The following is a 14,845-nucleotide window of genomic DNA, read 5'->3' as shown; positions in this document are numbered from 1 at the left end:
TAAAAAGTGAAAACTATAAAATACTCCACATGCTTTAATGGGGGCCCGCGATAGGCGGAAGCTAGCACCCAAAGAGGTTTAGTGACTGGCACTTGGGCAGATCTCGCCCGGCGCTTCCGGCTTATCGATACCGACAACCCAAACCGCCTCAACACAGCAGTGTTGCTCATGCTCAACATGGCGCGCGACCCTGTGTCTTCAGTATTTTCGTCGGCCGCTGTCGACTCGCATACGCCGCAAGAGATGCCGTCTCCTACCCACTCTCTACCCGACCAGGGAACACCGCTGCTGTCATCCCCCGCGCCGAACGAGGAAACGGCCGAAGAGATCGAGGCCGCATCGCGGGCGAGGAACAAGCACATATGGAGGCTATGCTTTGCCATCTTTGCTCTTGTGCAGGCAGCAAATGTTGTGTTACGAGCGCCCTTTATTCAACTGAGGGAGGACTCAGTTTGCATGGCCGAGTATGGCACAGCCGGGTCGTTGGGCGAAGACTGCAAGGTTCAGGCCGTCCAAGACGAGGTGACGACCTTGACCCAGTGGCAACAGCTGTTTGACACGGGCCCTGGTGAGTGTCACACTTTATCTTTATATTTATGTTGTATCGTCTAATAGTTCTAGGGATTTTATTCGGTGTTTTCTACGGCATGGCCGCCGACCGATACGGCCGCCGCCCTATACTAGCACTTGCCCTGGCAGGAATGACCATGGCCACTATCTGGGCACAGATTATATGTATGCACTGTACCCTACGTTTGTTTATTCATTACTAACAGTGTTAGTATTCTGGCCTCGTGTCTTCCCAACAAGGTTGACCTGGCTGTCGGTGATATTCCAGCTCGTAGGCGGTGGGAACCTGGTTGTGAATGCGATGATATTCGCCATGGTGTCTGATGTAACACCGGAAGAAAAACGGTGAGTACCATTCCCGCCTGAGCCAACAAGATAAAATATCTAACTAGACCAGAGCATCAAAGTTTTTCCGGCTATATGGAGTTGCTCTCCTCTCAGATATGATATTGTCGCCAGCCAGCGAGGCATTGACTGGCATGCAGCCCTGGTGGCCGGCTCGCTTTGGATTGATTGCTTTTATCATGGCACTGTTGGCAACCTGGCTGGTTCTTCCAGAAACCATGGAAATGTCTGAAGTTGTACACAGCATCCGACTGGAAGAAGAGGAACCCGAGGAGGAAGATGACCCGGTGGTTTACTCTGACGTTCGGAAGAGCACTTTCTGGAGACGATCGAGAAAGATCGTTTCGAGGCTGCAAGACCTCAGACTCCTGATAGCTTCGCGCCAGCTCCTTTTGCTGGTACCCCTGTTGTCAGTTGGCCAACTGTATGACCAATCAGCCGACTTTTTCAAGAATTACATTTCGCAACGATATGGCTGGCGAATGTCCCAGGTTTGTGCACACATATTTTTGAAATGTTGTACCATATGCTTATACTCTGGCAGGCAAGCTTCTGGTTGACGTACCGCAATGTCGTCAACCTCATCCTATTGAGTACAATACTCCCGGCGGTAAGCGAGATGCTTCTGCGCCGCAATTTCAATGGTGGTCAAAAAGACAAGTGGATCTCTCGTGCGAGCATTGTTTGTCTCGCTTTGGGGGCTTTTGTGATTGGGCTAGCCCCGATTATGTCCATCATGGTCACCGGTAGGGTTTCTCTCTTTTCTTATTTCCGTCTACGAAAACACAATTTATGATGACTCACTAATGCGGGTTTCTTGCAGGATTGACCATCTTTGCCCTAGGACATGGCTTTGTCCCCGCTGCTCTGAGCCTAGCGACCCCATTCATCGAACCGGGTCATATCGGAATGCTGTACACGGCGATGACCATTGGCGAGGCGATCGGAAAGCTCGCCAACGAGCCCGCTCTCATGGGCGCGTTCGAGCTGGGAATGAGAGTTGGCGGCTTGTTGCTTGGCTTGCCGTTTGTGGCCACCGGTATCATGTTGACTATCGCGGGCATCAGTGTGTTTGCTATACAGCCGCCTTTGCCGGCGACCCATTTGGACTGAGGCTGAGGAATTAATGATTAATGATTTTAGTATTGTTATTGTTATTGCGTTTGCTTTTGCTTTTGTGCATTATGGCTACTATCATCGATACCTAGACATATTTCTACCCAATATCAATTGATGATACCCGAATCGGTAGTTGAACACCCAGCATGTGCAATTGACTTGATGTACATGTGAAAGCGCGCTCATACTAAACGCACGTCAAGCCTACATCTCCATGTGAGATAAAAAAATAAATATTATTATTCAGATAATAAAAAAAAAACAGCGAGACGGCGGCACCATTAAGATCACACCCGGGTAGATCCGGCTGGGTGGAATCGAGTTGCCCGGATAATCACGGAACCTTGTATTACCAGCACCTTGTTTCAGTTCTACGTAAAAGAAAAAAAGAGAAAGAAGAATAGGAAAAAAAAGGAACTTTTCTTTGTTCACATGACAGGCCGAAATCTTTTAACCTTATCGCCCGGTGAACGCTTAATCTTGAAAATCAATTGGCATGTGGGCGGCGGATTACTTTTTTGTGGTTGTGATTTGTTATTCGGTGATGATATCATCGTGAGGTCTGGTGTATATAATGGGAATGACAGCTTTTTTTTTTTGAAAGTAATTTTCACAGGCGTACTATTTTTATTCACTTCACTATTTCAGTACTATTTTTCTACGACCAGGAGAGATCGTTACATATATTTAGGTAACTTGCATATGAAGACACAAGCAAAGCTTCAATGAGATATCTAGCAGCGCGGTCCTTTCCAACTCTTGGAGCAGGACAGCAGTGCTATTTCCTGCAGACAAGGATCCATATCTCTCGATATCAGAGCTGCTGGAATCACCACCATACACCAAATACAGCAACACGGCCTTTTTCATCCAGACAAACGCCCGAGACACCGCTGGACCCAGCCCCTCCCAAAATCCAGGCCAGTGTCCAACCTAGGCAAACACATAAAGACCGAGAAAAAGTGGTCGTCTTGGGTTCTGGCTGGGGCGGATACACGCTGTCTCGCAAGATCTCAAGCAGCAAATATGACTGCACCATCATCTCGCCGCGCTCGTACTTTGTCTTCACGCCGCTGCTGACCGACACGGCAGCAGGGAACCTAGATTTCTCGTCGATTGTCGAGCCTGTGCGCGATCACAAGACAAAAGTCGACTTTATCCAGGCCGCTGCCAGATCAGTCGATCTCAAGAAAAAAGTCGTCATGTGCGAGGCTAGTGTGGTCAAGTCCGGAGTCACAGAGTCCCCGCGAGTCGAAGAGAGTGAGCGCACATATGAAGAAGGGCCCGAAACGGGGTCGATGCGCGGCAAGGAGCATCTGCGGCAGTGGGAACAGGGCCAGATGTTTGAAATCCCGTACGACAAGCTGGTGATCGCTGTTGGATGTGTGAGTCAGACCTTTGACACGCCCGGGGTGCGCGAGAACGCCCTGTTTTTCAAAGACATTGGCGATTCGCGCAGAGTCAAGCGCCGCCTGCGCGAGTGCTTTGAGCTGGCTACGCTGCCAACGACGACAGAGGAGATGCAGCGTCATTTACTCCATTTTGCCATCGTGGGCGCCGGTCCTACGGGTACAGAGCTAGCAGCAACACTGCGGGATTTCATTGCGCGGAATATGGATGAGCTGTATCCGAGCTTGAAGGGGAAGGCCAGAATGACGCTGTACGATATTGCTCCTACGGTGCTGAGTATGTTTGACAAGTCGCTGTCGCAGTATGCAATGGAGACCATGTCCAAGGAAGGAATCGAGATCCGGACGTCACATCACATCGAAGAGCTGAGATGGGGAGTTCCCAATAGTTGTGCACCGCATGAGATGGATCCCAAGGGGTGTCTTACGCTGAAAACCAAAGAGGAGGGAGAGGTTGGTGTTGGCATGTGTGTGTGGGCAACAGGGAACACGATGAACAAGTTTGTCAAGAATGCCCTAAACGGCGTGGATGAGTTTCCGGAACAGTCCGTCCACCTAAACAACACCAACGGTTCTACACCAGAGACAAGGACCGGATGGCACGTCAAGAAAGCGCCCAAGGTTGGAGCGCTTCTCGTCGACGGCCATTTCCGAGTGCAGCTTGAAAATGAAGAGAGCAAGCAGACAGCAGTGTTGCAAGATGTCTTTGCCATTGGCGACAACGCGATGCCCGAAACAGGCGCTCCGCCGGCCACAGCGCAGGCGACAAACCAAGAAGCGAAATGGCTGGCAGACCGCTTCAACCAGGGTGATATCGACCGGGTAGGCGACTTTTCATTCCGCAATATGGGGACGTTGGCATACATTGGCAATGCCAATGCCCTAATGCAGATCCCACACGAGAAGAAGGACGGCGGCCGGCGGAATCCGTATCTGCCAGAAGGGCTGACGGGCAGGATGGCCTGGTTGGTGTGGAAGGTAGCGTACCTGAGTATGAGTATCAGTTGGCGAAATCGGATGCGGATTATGTTTCGGTGGGCCAACAATCGTGTGTTTGGCAGCGATGTGTCGCGGTTTTAAAAAGTTATACGAGCTTAGACAAATTGGAAATTGAAAAAAAGTTGCATATCTTATCTCCGCAGCATATTAAACTATTATTGATAAACACGGTCATGCCTCGTTAATCATGAATAAACAATCATCCGCATTTATATCATGAACTTATTACACCGTCTAGTACACACGACGGCTTCCACGTCCGTCGGTGCCGCGCATTCGGCGTGTGCCAGCAGCCTATTTCTGTTAGTCTTGTCTATCAACTATATATGATAATGGATGTACCTTTTCTCCCGGCCGGTGCGTCAGACTCCCTTTCATCCTCATCATGGCACCCGAGAACTTGTCGCCCATGCTGGGCTTGCGGCGGCGATGGTGGACAGGCGCGGTCCGAGAAGTCGTGTGCGGGTGGTGACGACCATCATGGCGAGTTACTTCGGTCTTGTATGTCTTGTTCTTTGCATTCGGGCCCTTGAGACGAGTCATCAAGGTGGGCTTGGTGGTTTTGGTGGTGGTATGGCGAGAGCGACGGCCGAACATTTTGCAGGTATAGTATGGTATCAATGAGTTTATTGAGATATATCAATTGAAGGGAGAGTTGATGAATATGTGAAAACTGATTTATTGATGTACGTAGAAATCGTTCTTAAATAAACAAATAACCCGTTGCGATCGTCAATAGTGATACAAAACGCATCATAACAGTCGTGGGTGGCGCTGTCGCAGCCACATCACTGGAGCTGTCACGGTATGCCGATGTCAAATGGTGGATCGAGTGGATTCAAGAAAGCACCGGCGTCACGTCATATCGAGGATCAGCACCAAGGGACGATAGATGGCGCTCATGCTAGGGATGTGGCGAAAAGCAGGCTTGAGTGTTTTGATGTCAAGTTCTTCTTTAGGGTTAGGGGACGACGTGCGGAGAGCCGTGACGTCATGGCTGTGGATCAATCGACATGCACCATTGGTATAAAAGATACTCGAGTACTGATTACTTCATTTTTGTGGAGATTACGTGTTTATTTTAGGGGAACAAGGAAATTGCTGGTCTGCATTGACTAATTGGTGTTACTTCATATCATGTCATATCAAAACTCCTGCCCTCGATGATCGTACAAATACACAGCCTCGAAAGTAATCATTTTTCACCGCTGACATCCTCAATGCGCCGGCCCTGCTGGTGCCTCAAATCATGGTGGTTTCCGCCGTCTTCGAGCCTTTGATGGCCCTGGCTGTCAAACTGGCGCTCTTCGTAGACGGGGTCTTCGCCGAGGTTTTGCGACAGACTACGTTCGTAGGTGTTGCCCTCTGCGTCGCGATGGGACTGCTGAGCGTTGCGGTGGCCCCAGGTTTTGGTCTCACCCGTTTTGGAGGTGTAGGACGCGGTCGAAGAGGAGGTGAATGAACTGAATGTGGTTTGTGGCATGTTGGGGTTTTTTTTTTCAGATGTTTGAGGAATGGAAATGATATGAGTATAAGTCGGAAGAAGATCTGCGGTACGTATATATAGAAGCCAAAGGGACTATTACGTCAACTGGTCATGTGATGCATGTTTCTAATTCGAGTTCATCTCGTGGACAATACTGTTCTGGAATTTTCGGTAGATACTATATAAAGGCAGTCTAAAAGCAAGGAAATAAATACTAATGTACTACGACTAGCACGGTGTCAAAGCTAGATTCACTAGATTCACTATTTGATGCTATTAATTGATGAGAAACAAAAATAATAAACATCTAAATGTTGGGGTAGATGTGATGGGTTTGTTTCCACGCACCGTTTCTAGGAAAACGGCAAGGTATCTGCGTGGCAATAAGCTACCAGGCACGTACCATAACTACCCGCCGCCTCGGCAATAGAAATAGGACGCGACAACAAACCTGAGGATAGAAAAAAGAATGCCTCTGTTGACGAGATTTAGTGCCGCCAGCAGAGCAGTGCTCAATTACGTGCCGTGAGTCTTGCCGTCCCTTATTTTCTCGTGTCAGGCTGCAGGCTGACTGATGCTGCAGGCGGACGACGACCACAGCTGCCATCTTCGGCTCCCGCGGCAAGACGACGACGACGACCAGCCATCACTTCGCAGCAGGGCCCGATTTCGAGCAAACAAAAGCATCCCGCCCTGATTTCAACCCCAGCGAACCCATCAAATACATCAAACCGCCCAATGGTGCCTGGCAAAAGGGCGACGGCGCCAGCGACGGCGGCGCATCGCTGTCGGCCAAGCACGTCGCGATTGACCCGTATGCGCCAGGTCGGTCGATAGCCAGCAACTACAAACTGCTCGTCTCGGGAATTGTGCCCAGGCCGATTGCCTTTATTAGCACGCGATCAAAGGATGGCACCTCAGTCAATCTGGCGCCGTTTAGCTACTTCCAAGTAATCAACCACGACCCGCCGCTGTTCACTGTCAGCTTCGTCGGCTCGATCGCCACGGCTAAGGACACGCTGAAGAATTTGCTCGAGACGAAAGAGTGCGTGATCAATGTCATCTCGGAGCATTTCATGGACGCGGCCAACGCGACGGCCGTGAACGCGCCGTATGGAGTCTCGGAGTTTGGTCTCGCGGGTCTGCATCAGGCTGAATCTTCGACCGTCGCGGCGCCGCGAGTGCGTGAGTCGGTGTTCTCGATCGAGGGCAAGCTATTCGAGACGAAAGAATTCGAGAGCCGGGCTAAACCAGGCAAAAAGACCTCTGTCCTGGCAATCATCGAGGGCACGCGGTTCTGGGTCCGCGAGGATGCCATCAACGAGGGCCAGGATCTCATTGACCTGGAAGTGCTGCGTCCAGTCAGCCGGCTAGGCGGGATTAGATATGGGCGTACAACGGAAGTTGTAGAGCTTGAACGCCCGGCTTTCTGAGGCTGTCTCTTTAGATACATGGATATCTTGGCAGTTGCACAAGCTCCGTGTCTTGTACTTTATACAACGCTTCGTACAGCGTCGACAAGATTATTGTCCTACATATGCTTGTAGATACACACGAATTGCTATCAACTGATATATTCTTTGCAACACACAACCCCATGTCACAAATTCGTCACGGCACAGCGCTCAACCGAGCCGTTGTCCCGTTGTCCCCGCTCACTAAGGCATGCTAACAGCCGGCATCCACAGGACCACAGGCACCACAGGCTAGAACGTGGCCGGCAATATCTTGAAACTGGAGCGTGATGTGATGCATAATAAAAAACGTTCGCTGTTCCGGCCGACCCGCTATTCAAACCTCATCCAAGTGGGGGTCGCAGGGGATCAACCAACAATAGCCAGATCAAGATGCACAAGACATAGGCCTTAATGGACGTGGCATGCTTGGCATCAGAAGATTCGGTAAAGCGTCATCATCGCAGGCCCAGAAGCCTGGGTGATCCATGCAGGTGATTCTGCAGTCATCAATATATGTATCTATCTCTCGCCGGTTCACCGTGGCAAGCTCGCGCCGCCTAGGAGCTAGAGATTAGTGATCCGTGGAATGAATGAATGGCTGGCTGCGTTTTTGTTTTCTCTGTGGTAATTACTAGTAATTAGGCTGTAGAAAAAGAGGGGAATCCGAACAAAAGCGAAAACCCAGAGTGCGACGTGACAAGCGCTACTGGCGTGAGATCCAGGATGAATGGCTGGACTGGTTGAGGCTGATGGGGAGTGCGAGTCATTCAATTCGAGGTAGGATCAATTGGCAGCATGATCAATCGCCAACTCCAACTTCAAGTTCAGCAACACCAACATCAGCATCGTCAACAACAGCAAGAAAAGAATGCAGGCAAGGCAAATAAAGGCGGTCAGGGCGCGGCGCGGGAGTGGGCCATCAAGTGACCAGCAGAAAAAATAAAAAGCGGATAGAATAATAGTACTAGCTCGCTCACTACTGCGAACCCTCCGCGACAGCTGCTCCTTCCTTCCTAGCGACTTCCCCTCTTCGGCCAGCTTCAGGCCAACTCTCGCATCATCCTCATCCTCATCCTCATCCTCATCCACCGGCCGCCACGGATCTCAATTCACGGCCTGCACAGTCGACCTCCTGGATATGAATTGGATGTTCGGCCGGAGCCCATGGAGAAGGACCTTCGATCCTTGAATCACTCGTTGCCTCGATCTTTCCCCCTCACCCGCGCTTAGCCACGTGCGCCGACACTGCACGCAACCACCAAACGAGGGCCAGAGATACAGACAGAGATCGAGCACAGCCAGCCTCAAATGCTACAGCCGTCACGGCCCTGCCAGCGCTCGCCATGAGCAACCCTTCTCCCACGAAGAAGAGCGGCGCTTTCAGTACAGACCCGACCAACACCAGCAGCAGTACGGCACCGCCGCAGCCCCGTCAAATTCGCTTCGTCTCGTCCGATGGCCAGCCCCAAACCAAGCGCCGCCGTGTGACCGCCGCGTATGCGCCCGCCCCGGTCTCTTTGTGCTTTTGAAATGAATGTCCCGACTAACCGTCATTGTTGTTTTTGCAGATGCCGCACCTGTCGCAAGCGCAAGATCCGCTGCTCTGGCGAACAACCTGGTTCGTGATCTCCGATCCGACTCCGCTCTGATCGTGTTCGCTCTGACTGTATTCGCAGTATGCAAGACCTGTTCGGATTACGGCCACACGTGCCTCGGCTACAATGATCCCGACAAATCCGACAAACCTTTTACACAAGCTACAATCAAGGACGAGCCCGCTGCCTCTGCCGATGTCGACGATGACGAGCCCCCGCTCCCCCGGTCGCCGACTACTCCACGAGTGCCAACGTCGATGGCGCCCCCAGATACAGTCAAGTCGCCAAAGGGCCCCAAGTCCGCGGCCGTCCTACCCCTGACCAAGGACACCCTCATCAAGGCGACAAAGGAAAATGATAGGCTTGGGGTGGTGGACAGTCCCGAGAGCAGTACGTCCCGCTTGAAAATGAAATAAGAAGAGAAGGCTGGTCGCTGATGGATCTTCTGGAAGCAGGTCGCACATCGTTGAGCTCGATCAACCGCACGCACGTACCGTACTTTAGGTACTTTGGCCCAACAGCTATTGTTCCGGGCTTCAAGCAAATGGTGTGACTCCATGAGCTTACAATGCTTATCATGGTGGCTAACTGGCATAGGTCGTGCGCGTACGAGACGGCCGAAAAGGGAATCCTTCGCAGTCATCTGGTAGGTCATGGTCTCATAGTCGACATGGCACGTTACATATCCTAAATGACTTTATCTAGGGTCCGCTCCGTCAATACTCAGTCCCCAGCTCGATGCTCCTCGCCCTTTGTTAACTTCTGCGCTGGCAGATGGAGAATCGAACAGCATTCCTTTCTACGACCGCGATGATAATCTCCCGGCAAGCAATTTAATAACACACTTGTGTGACATTTTCTTCGTCCACCTCGCCTGCAGCTTCCCTTTCCTACAGCGCGATCGATTCATGAAAGACTTGAAAGACAAACGGGTTGACACGATATTGGTGGATGCCGTCTGCACATTGGCCGCCAGATTCTCTCCGCACCCGCTCCTGAGTCCCCCACGAGCGCGTCCGATCGATGGCGAGGATAACCAACCAGACGTGAAACAATCCAACAACGGACAACCTTTCGCCCACCGGGCCATGACAGCCGTCGTTGATGCATTGTCGTGTCCCACCCTGTCCGTCGTACAAGCCTGCCTGTTGCTTGCATATGAGGAATTCGGGTCGAACCATGACAGTGGCCTTTGGATGTACCTGGGTATTGCCATTCGAATGGCCCAAGATCTCGGAATGCAGAAGTTGCAAGGCTTAAAGCACAACTATGGACGGACTGGTCTGAGACCCAAGGCTGTCATCATTGGGGAGGCAGGAAGACTGAGTGTGGAACAATCAGAGAGCCCACAAACATCAAAGAGTAGCGACACTATCGAGGGTACAGATGAAGGTGGTCGTGCTGTGGAGCGAGAAAGGGTCGATACATTCTGGAGTATTTTCTTCCTGGATCGCGTCATCTCATCTGGCACCGGGAGACCGGTCACTCTGCGTGATGAAGATATCGAATTGCGATTCCCCCTTCAATCCGAGTCCATCCTATCCATTGGATGGCCGGCACCTTTTCCGCCTCTCATCCGCATCATCCATCTTTACGGCCGTGCCACAGACCTCTTAAACGCTATACAAGAAGACAACCACGTTGATGCGGAGACTCTGAAACGACTGGCAGGAATGGAAAGTGACCTTACCGGCATTTATCAACGGCTGTCACCCAAACTGCATTTCAATACATTCAACTTTCAGACCTACGTCAAGGCTCAGGAGGGCACAAATTTTATTCTTTTGCATTTCTGGTTCCACACATTGATTGTGCTCCTCCACCAGCCAACTCTTCTCAATTCGTTTGGCGGACGTATCCAGCAGCTATACCCGAATAGCCGCGAGCTGTCCATGTCTTCAGCGAAAACGATTGCTGATATCCTGTCCTTTTCCGAGTTGATCGACGCCAAGAGTTTCATTGGAAACCCATTCACAAGTCAGCCAATGTATATTGCAGCATGTGCTTTTCTGATGGAAATCGCATATTACTCGTCGCCCTCTTCTCGATCTGGGTCACCTGGAATACTGGTGACAGACCAGACAAGTGCATTTACCATTCCCCATGTGGACTCTTCCAGTGGGGCAGAACGTAAAACTACGACAAAGCACAGCCTTTTGGCGTCTGTCGCCAAGGAAAACTATCAGCGCTGCTATCGCGCACTCCAGTCTCTCCAAACATACTGGGAAGGCACTAAATACATACTCACTGTGCTCGACCAAAAGGCGAAAGGTATCGGTGATCCTCTTCTCTATACTACAGAAGAGATGCAAAGCACTACAGAGGCTCAACCTGCACAGCCCCTCTCGTCGCCAAACTGGCAGCAGCCTCCTAGTCGACGGGTGTCTCTGGATCCTACATCTTGGAGGTTGGATGAAGCTTGTTCGCCTAGAATGGATCCTAGCCAAGGTAAGAAGCGTGGTTGCACTACTTTTCACTGTTTGCTAACTTTTATATTTACAGCAATTGGGTGGGCGCTCACTGGGGAAATCAATTCCTCACAGCCCAACCTTAGTCTACTATACCAGCTTCCTGCACCCCAAATGGGAGAACCCTCTGAAACCCAGATGCCAGGTCAAGGGCTTGCGGCAGGAGGTGCATCCCACTCTGGGGCGCCATACTCACAGGCGTTGCCCGCCTACTCATCCGGTGCAATGACCCGGCCAGCAAACATTCCAACCGTTATTCCGAAATACCACCAGCCTCCAAATGAAGCAATGCTGTCAACGAATCCTTACACCCCTCCAGGGCCTACAACGCCGACAGGGCCCCAGACCGTCTATAACAATCTGGCATCGTCACAGCTTGCTTCATATGGCTATACAGCTCCAGGAGCGTCGACGTCTCAGCCTATCTCCAACAATCTTCACATGGTTGCGCCGCCAATGATGCAACATATTTCAGACATGTTGATCGAGAGCCAGGACATCGACATGACTTCATTCCACAACCAAGAGGCGTTTCCCTTTACATTTTCCAACGAATTTAACCCGTGGCTTGAGTATCTTCCTGCCGACGTGGTCAATTATTTTGGCGATCCATCGCAGAACTACGGAACCACGGCGCTGATGAGCCCCGCAAATGGAGACGAACAGCACCCACAATCACGACAACGTCAACGACAGTAATCACGACTTCAACATACATCCCGAATCAGATTCGACCAAAACCTTTCTTACTCTTTTTTTTTTCTTTTTCTTATCTTTTTGAATCTCATTATTCGTGTTTATTACATGAACTTTCTTAGCGATGGCAAAGGGCAACTTGGATAGGGCGTTGGTTGCAGGCATGGTGTGACAAAAACAAGGAGTCTTGGGTTTTCTTTTCTTGCCTTCTTTACGATGCTTGCATTCTGTGTCGCGTGTTTAGCGAAACTTGTTGAATATGTGTTCCATTTTTAGTATTGTTCTTGGGAGGCAAGGATTTGCTAGGGCTTTCATTGGGATTAGTGTATGTATGTATGTATATGGCATGGCATGGTTGATGCGAGACTTTTTATACTAGTCTTTGATGTACTATAAATACAAGTAGGAATAGCTTGATGGGTGGATTGTTTTGCGAGCGATTTAATAGCATTCATTCAATGTTACATAAATATTTACGTTCCATATCGATATAGCGCGAGAAAACCACATCCACGACCTTTGTCTGAATGTAAAGAAACTGCAAAGTGAGTACTCACAACAAACTAAGTACAAACACCACCTCAAGTGCTCACTGACGCCTTTTCATTCTCGCCCGAATCCTCTCTATGATCAACCTGATACCCATCATATTTACTCGGCCTCACCATCTCAGGATCCAAATCCGCAGCAGCAGCAAACAACGCCTTCTGACGGAAACCAGGCAGAAGCCTTCCTCTCCTATCAACCACAACAACGCGGTTATTATCACCCATGAAAATCGCATCAATCTCTTCCAGGCCACTGTTAAGCCACTCATCATTCGGCCATGTATTTGCAACTTATGAGAGAGTAACTGAGAGTACACCTACCATACAATACGCCCAAAAATTAGCTAAGGCACACCAAATGCGCTTGCTTGTAAGATGGCGCCAATGCACTGCAAAAACGCGCCTATGAAAATACACGTTTTACGCCCAAGACTATTTCCAACAAGGAAGACGATTAGGGCACCACAAAAGCAACTAATCCTATTACAGTGAGTTGGCGGTTTCTGCAAAAAGAATCTTCCGTGGCAATACTAACTCATAAATTGGGCTGATAGTCCCCAACAATCCAGAAGATAGGTGGCTGAATTGGTTCAAAAATCTTTCCTCTGCAATCAAGCCCTAGATATGATCGAATAAGGTTAATCGGGCGAAGAATAAAATACGAATTGGCATACACTTAAAAACCCCTGGCCATAACCAAAGAGTAAAAATCCCAGAGTTCCTGCTACCGAAATATTGGCCCTAAGAGCCTTGCCCTAGATCCTAAAACCATACTTGAGCGGCCTCGGCTCCGTTTCGCGAGACCAGGTCATTGTTCAAATTTTAGCATAGGAAATAAGCAGCAGTAGTTTGGGATAAAAGTTCGTCAAAATGATGATATCCTGATTCTTGTGAGATTTCTCAGCAAGAAACATCTAACAAGAAAAGATACCATTTTGCAAGGTCCCAAACCAGGAACATTCGTGACTTTATTCTCCCATTGAATTATCAGCACCAAGCTATGCTCAGACGGGGGGTATCCTGACACGTTGATCTTGGTTAACAACACGACCCATGTAGTGAGTCTCCATGCTGAATGGAGAAAATCCGGGGTTGGCCCTGCCGTCATAAGCTCCACTTGATCTATATGTGCTAGTACACACGCGGTAATAATCCCCGCGTTTCGAGATAAAAGGCCCGAAGTTCCGTATCACTGAGAACGAAAGCGAATTATTCCTTTATTATATGAAACATGCAGGAGTTTGGGTAGGCTATCTCTTTTTTTACTGGTTTGAAAAATACAAAGTGATTAAACTAAGGGGTTGACAGCTAGATATTGTGTCACCAAACAGGTCATTCTCCCAAGCGGTTCCCAGACTCTACGATTACCAAGATGATTAGATTTTTAATGAGAGACCGCAACAAAGCTAATATAAATCTATGAAGAAATAATGATGGACTGTATGTTCGATTTGTTGGTCTCCCATGAAAGGGGCTCTCCTAACAATACATGTAGGTGAGATTACAGTACGCTTGACTATTATAGTAAATGGATAGGCACTAGTTCTAATTAAGAAAAGCTGTCAAGTTCACTATTGGCATGTAATCCATCCGCAGATAGCTTCTCCTCAAGAGGTTCCCGCTTACCGCTTACCGAGAACCACGCACAGTCAATACCATTATCCCAACCAGACCTATCAAGAGTTCTTATAATATATATTATATCGGTTTCTGGGTGCAACTGAGGCACGGATTTGGATAGGTTGGTGCATGTGACCTTATGTCACGTGCAGTTTACCGCGTGTCGGTGTTGAATAGCCTCAATACACACACAATTTGAACCATTATTATTGAACCACCTTACTTATAGAGACTAGTCTCAACCGTACATATGTACGTTACACGTGCATGCATATATTAGCGCACCTATATATTATAAGCTATTAGTTATTAAAAAAATATTTATTTATTTTTATATATTATATCACAAATCGCAAGTTCCCGACACAACACAAATACAGAAAGCCTCACAATATTAAAACAACAGCTTGAGTCTCGCATGACAATGACAGTCACGATGAATTGCCCCTCATGCACCCATGACTCACTCGAACACCCCAGTTACAGCCAGAACCCACCGCCCCTTCAACTCGGACACTACCACGAAGAATGAC

General features: G+C 49.3%; 6 protein-coding genes across 6 annotated transcripts; 4 read left to right on the top strand and 2 right to left on the bottom strand.

The window, feature by feature from the left end:
* Positions 1–177: 177 nt before the first annotated feature.
* On the top strand, positions 178–2,028 carry TRUGW13939_09130 (uncharacterized protein; the record flags this gene model as incomplete). The annotated part of the gene is made up of 6 exons (XM_035492255.1): positions 178–568; positions 622–735; positions 783–915; positions 968–1,406; positions 1,460–1,661; positions 1,739–2,028. 6 exons carry the CDS (start codon positions 178–180, stop codon positions 2,026–2,028), a joined length of 1,569 nt encoding a protein of 522 aa, XP_035348148.1.
* A 731-nt stretch (positions 2,029–2,759) lies between these two features.
* TRUGW13939_09129 (uncharacterized protein) lies at positions 2,760–4,523 on the top strand (the record flags this gene model as incomplete). The annotated part of the gene is made up of 1 exon (XM_035492254.1): positions 2,760–4,523. The coding sequence occupies one exon, from the start codon at positions 2,760–2,762 to the stop codon at positions 4,521–4,523; it is 1,764 nt and encodes a 587-aa protein (XP_035348147.1).
* Positions 4,524–4,676: 153 nt separating this feature from the next.
* Positions 4,677–5,039, bottom strand: TRUGW13939_09128 (uncharacterized protein; the record flags this gene model as incomplete). Its single annotated transcript, XM_035492253.1, has 2 exons — positions 4,677–4,736; positions 4,785–5,039. 2 exons carry the CDS (start codon positions 5,037–5,039, stop codon positions 4,677–4,679), a joined length of 315 nt encoding a protein of 104 aa, XP_035348146.1.
* A 598-nt stretch (positions 5,040–5,637) lies between these two features.
* Positions 5,638–5,925, bottom strand: TRUGW13939_09127 (uncharacterized protein; the record flags this gene model as incomplete). The annotated part of the gene is made up of 1 exon (XM_035492252.1): positions 5,638–5,925. One exon carries the CDS (start codon positions 5,923–5,925, stop codon positions 5,638–5,640), a length of 288 nt encoding a protein of 95 aa, XP_035348145.1.
* Positions 5,926–6,397: 472 nt separating this feature from the next.
* TRUGW13939_09126 (uncharacterized protein) lies at positions 6,398–7,361 on the top strand (the record flags this gene model as incomplete). Its single annotated transcript, XM_035492251.1, has 2 exons — positions 6,398–6,453; positions 6,512–7,361. 2 exons carry the CDS (start codon positions 6,398–6,400, stop codon positions 7,359–7,361), a joined length of 906 nt encoding a protein of 301 aa, XP_035348144.1.
* Positions 7,362–8,728: 1,367 nt separating this feature from the next.
* TRUGW13939_09125 (uncharacterized protein) lies at positions 8,729–12,147 on the top strand (the record flags this gene model as incomplete). Its single annotated transcript, XM_035492250.1, has 6 exons — positions 8,729–8,880; positions 8,954–9,003; positions 9,062–9,370; positions 9,433–9,527; positions 9,578–9,626; positions 9,686–12,147. 6 exons carry the CDS (start codon positions 8,729–8,731, stop codon positions 12,145–12,147), a joined length of 3,117 nt encoding a protein of 1,038 aa, XP_035348143.1.
* Positions 12,148–14,845: the final 2,698 nt, after the last annotated feature.

This window comes from Talaromyces rugulosus, chromosome V, assembly GCF_013368755.1.
Source record: "Talaromyces rugulosus chromosome V, complete sequence".
Classification (NCBI taxonomy): Eukaryota; Fungi; Ascomycota; class Eurotiomycetes; order Eurotiales; family Trichocomaceae; genus Talaromyces; species Talaromyces rugulosus.
The sequence above is the reverse complement of the archived record's forward strand: the minus strand, read 5'-3'. Positions and strand labels throughout refer to the sequence as shown.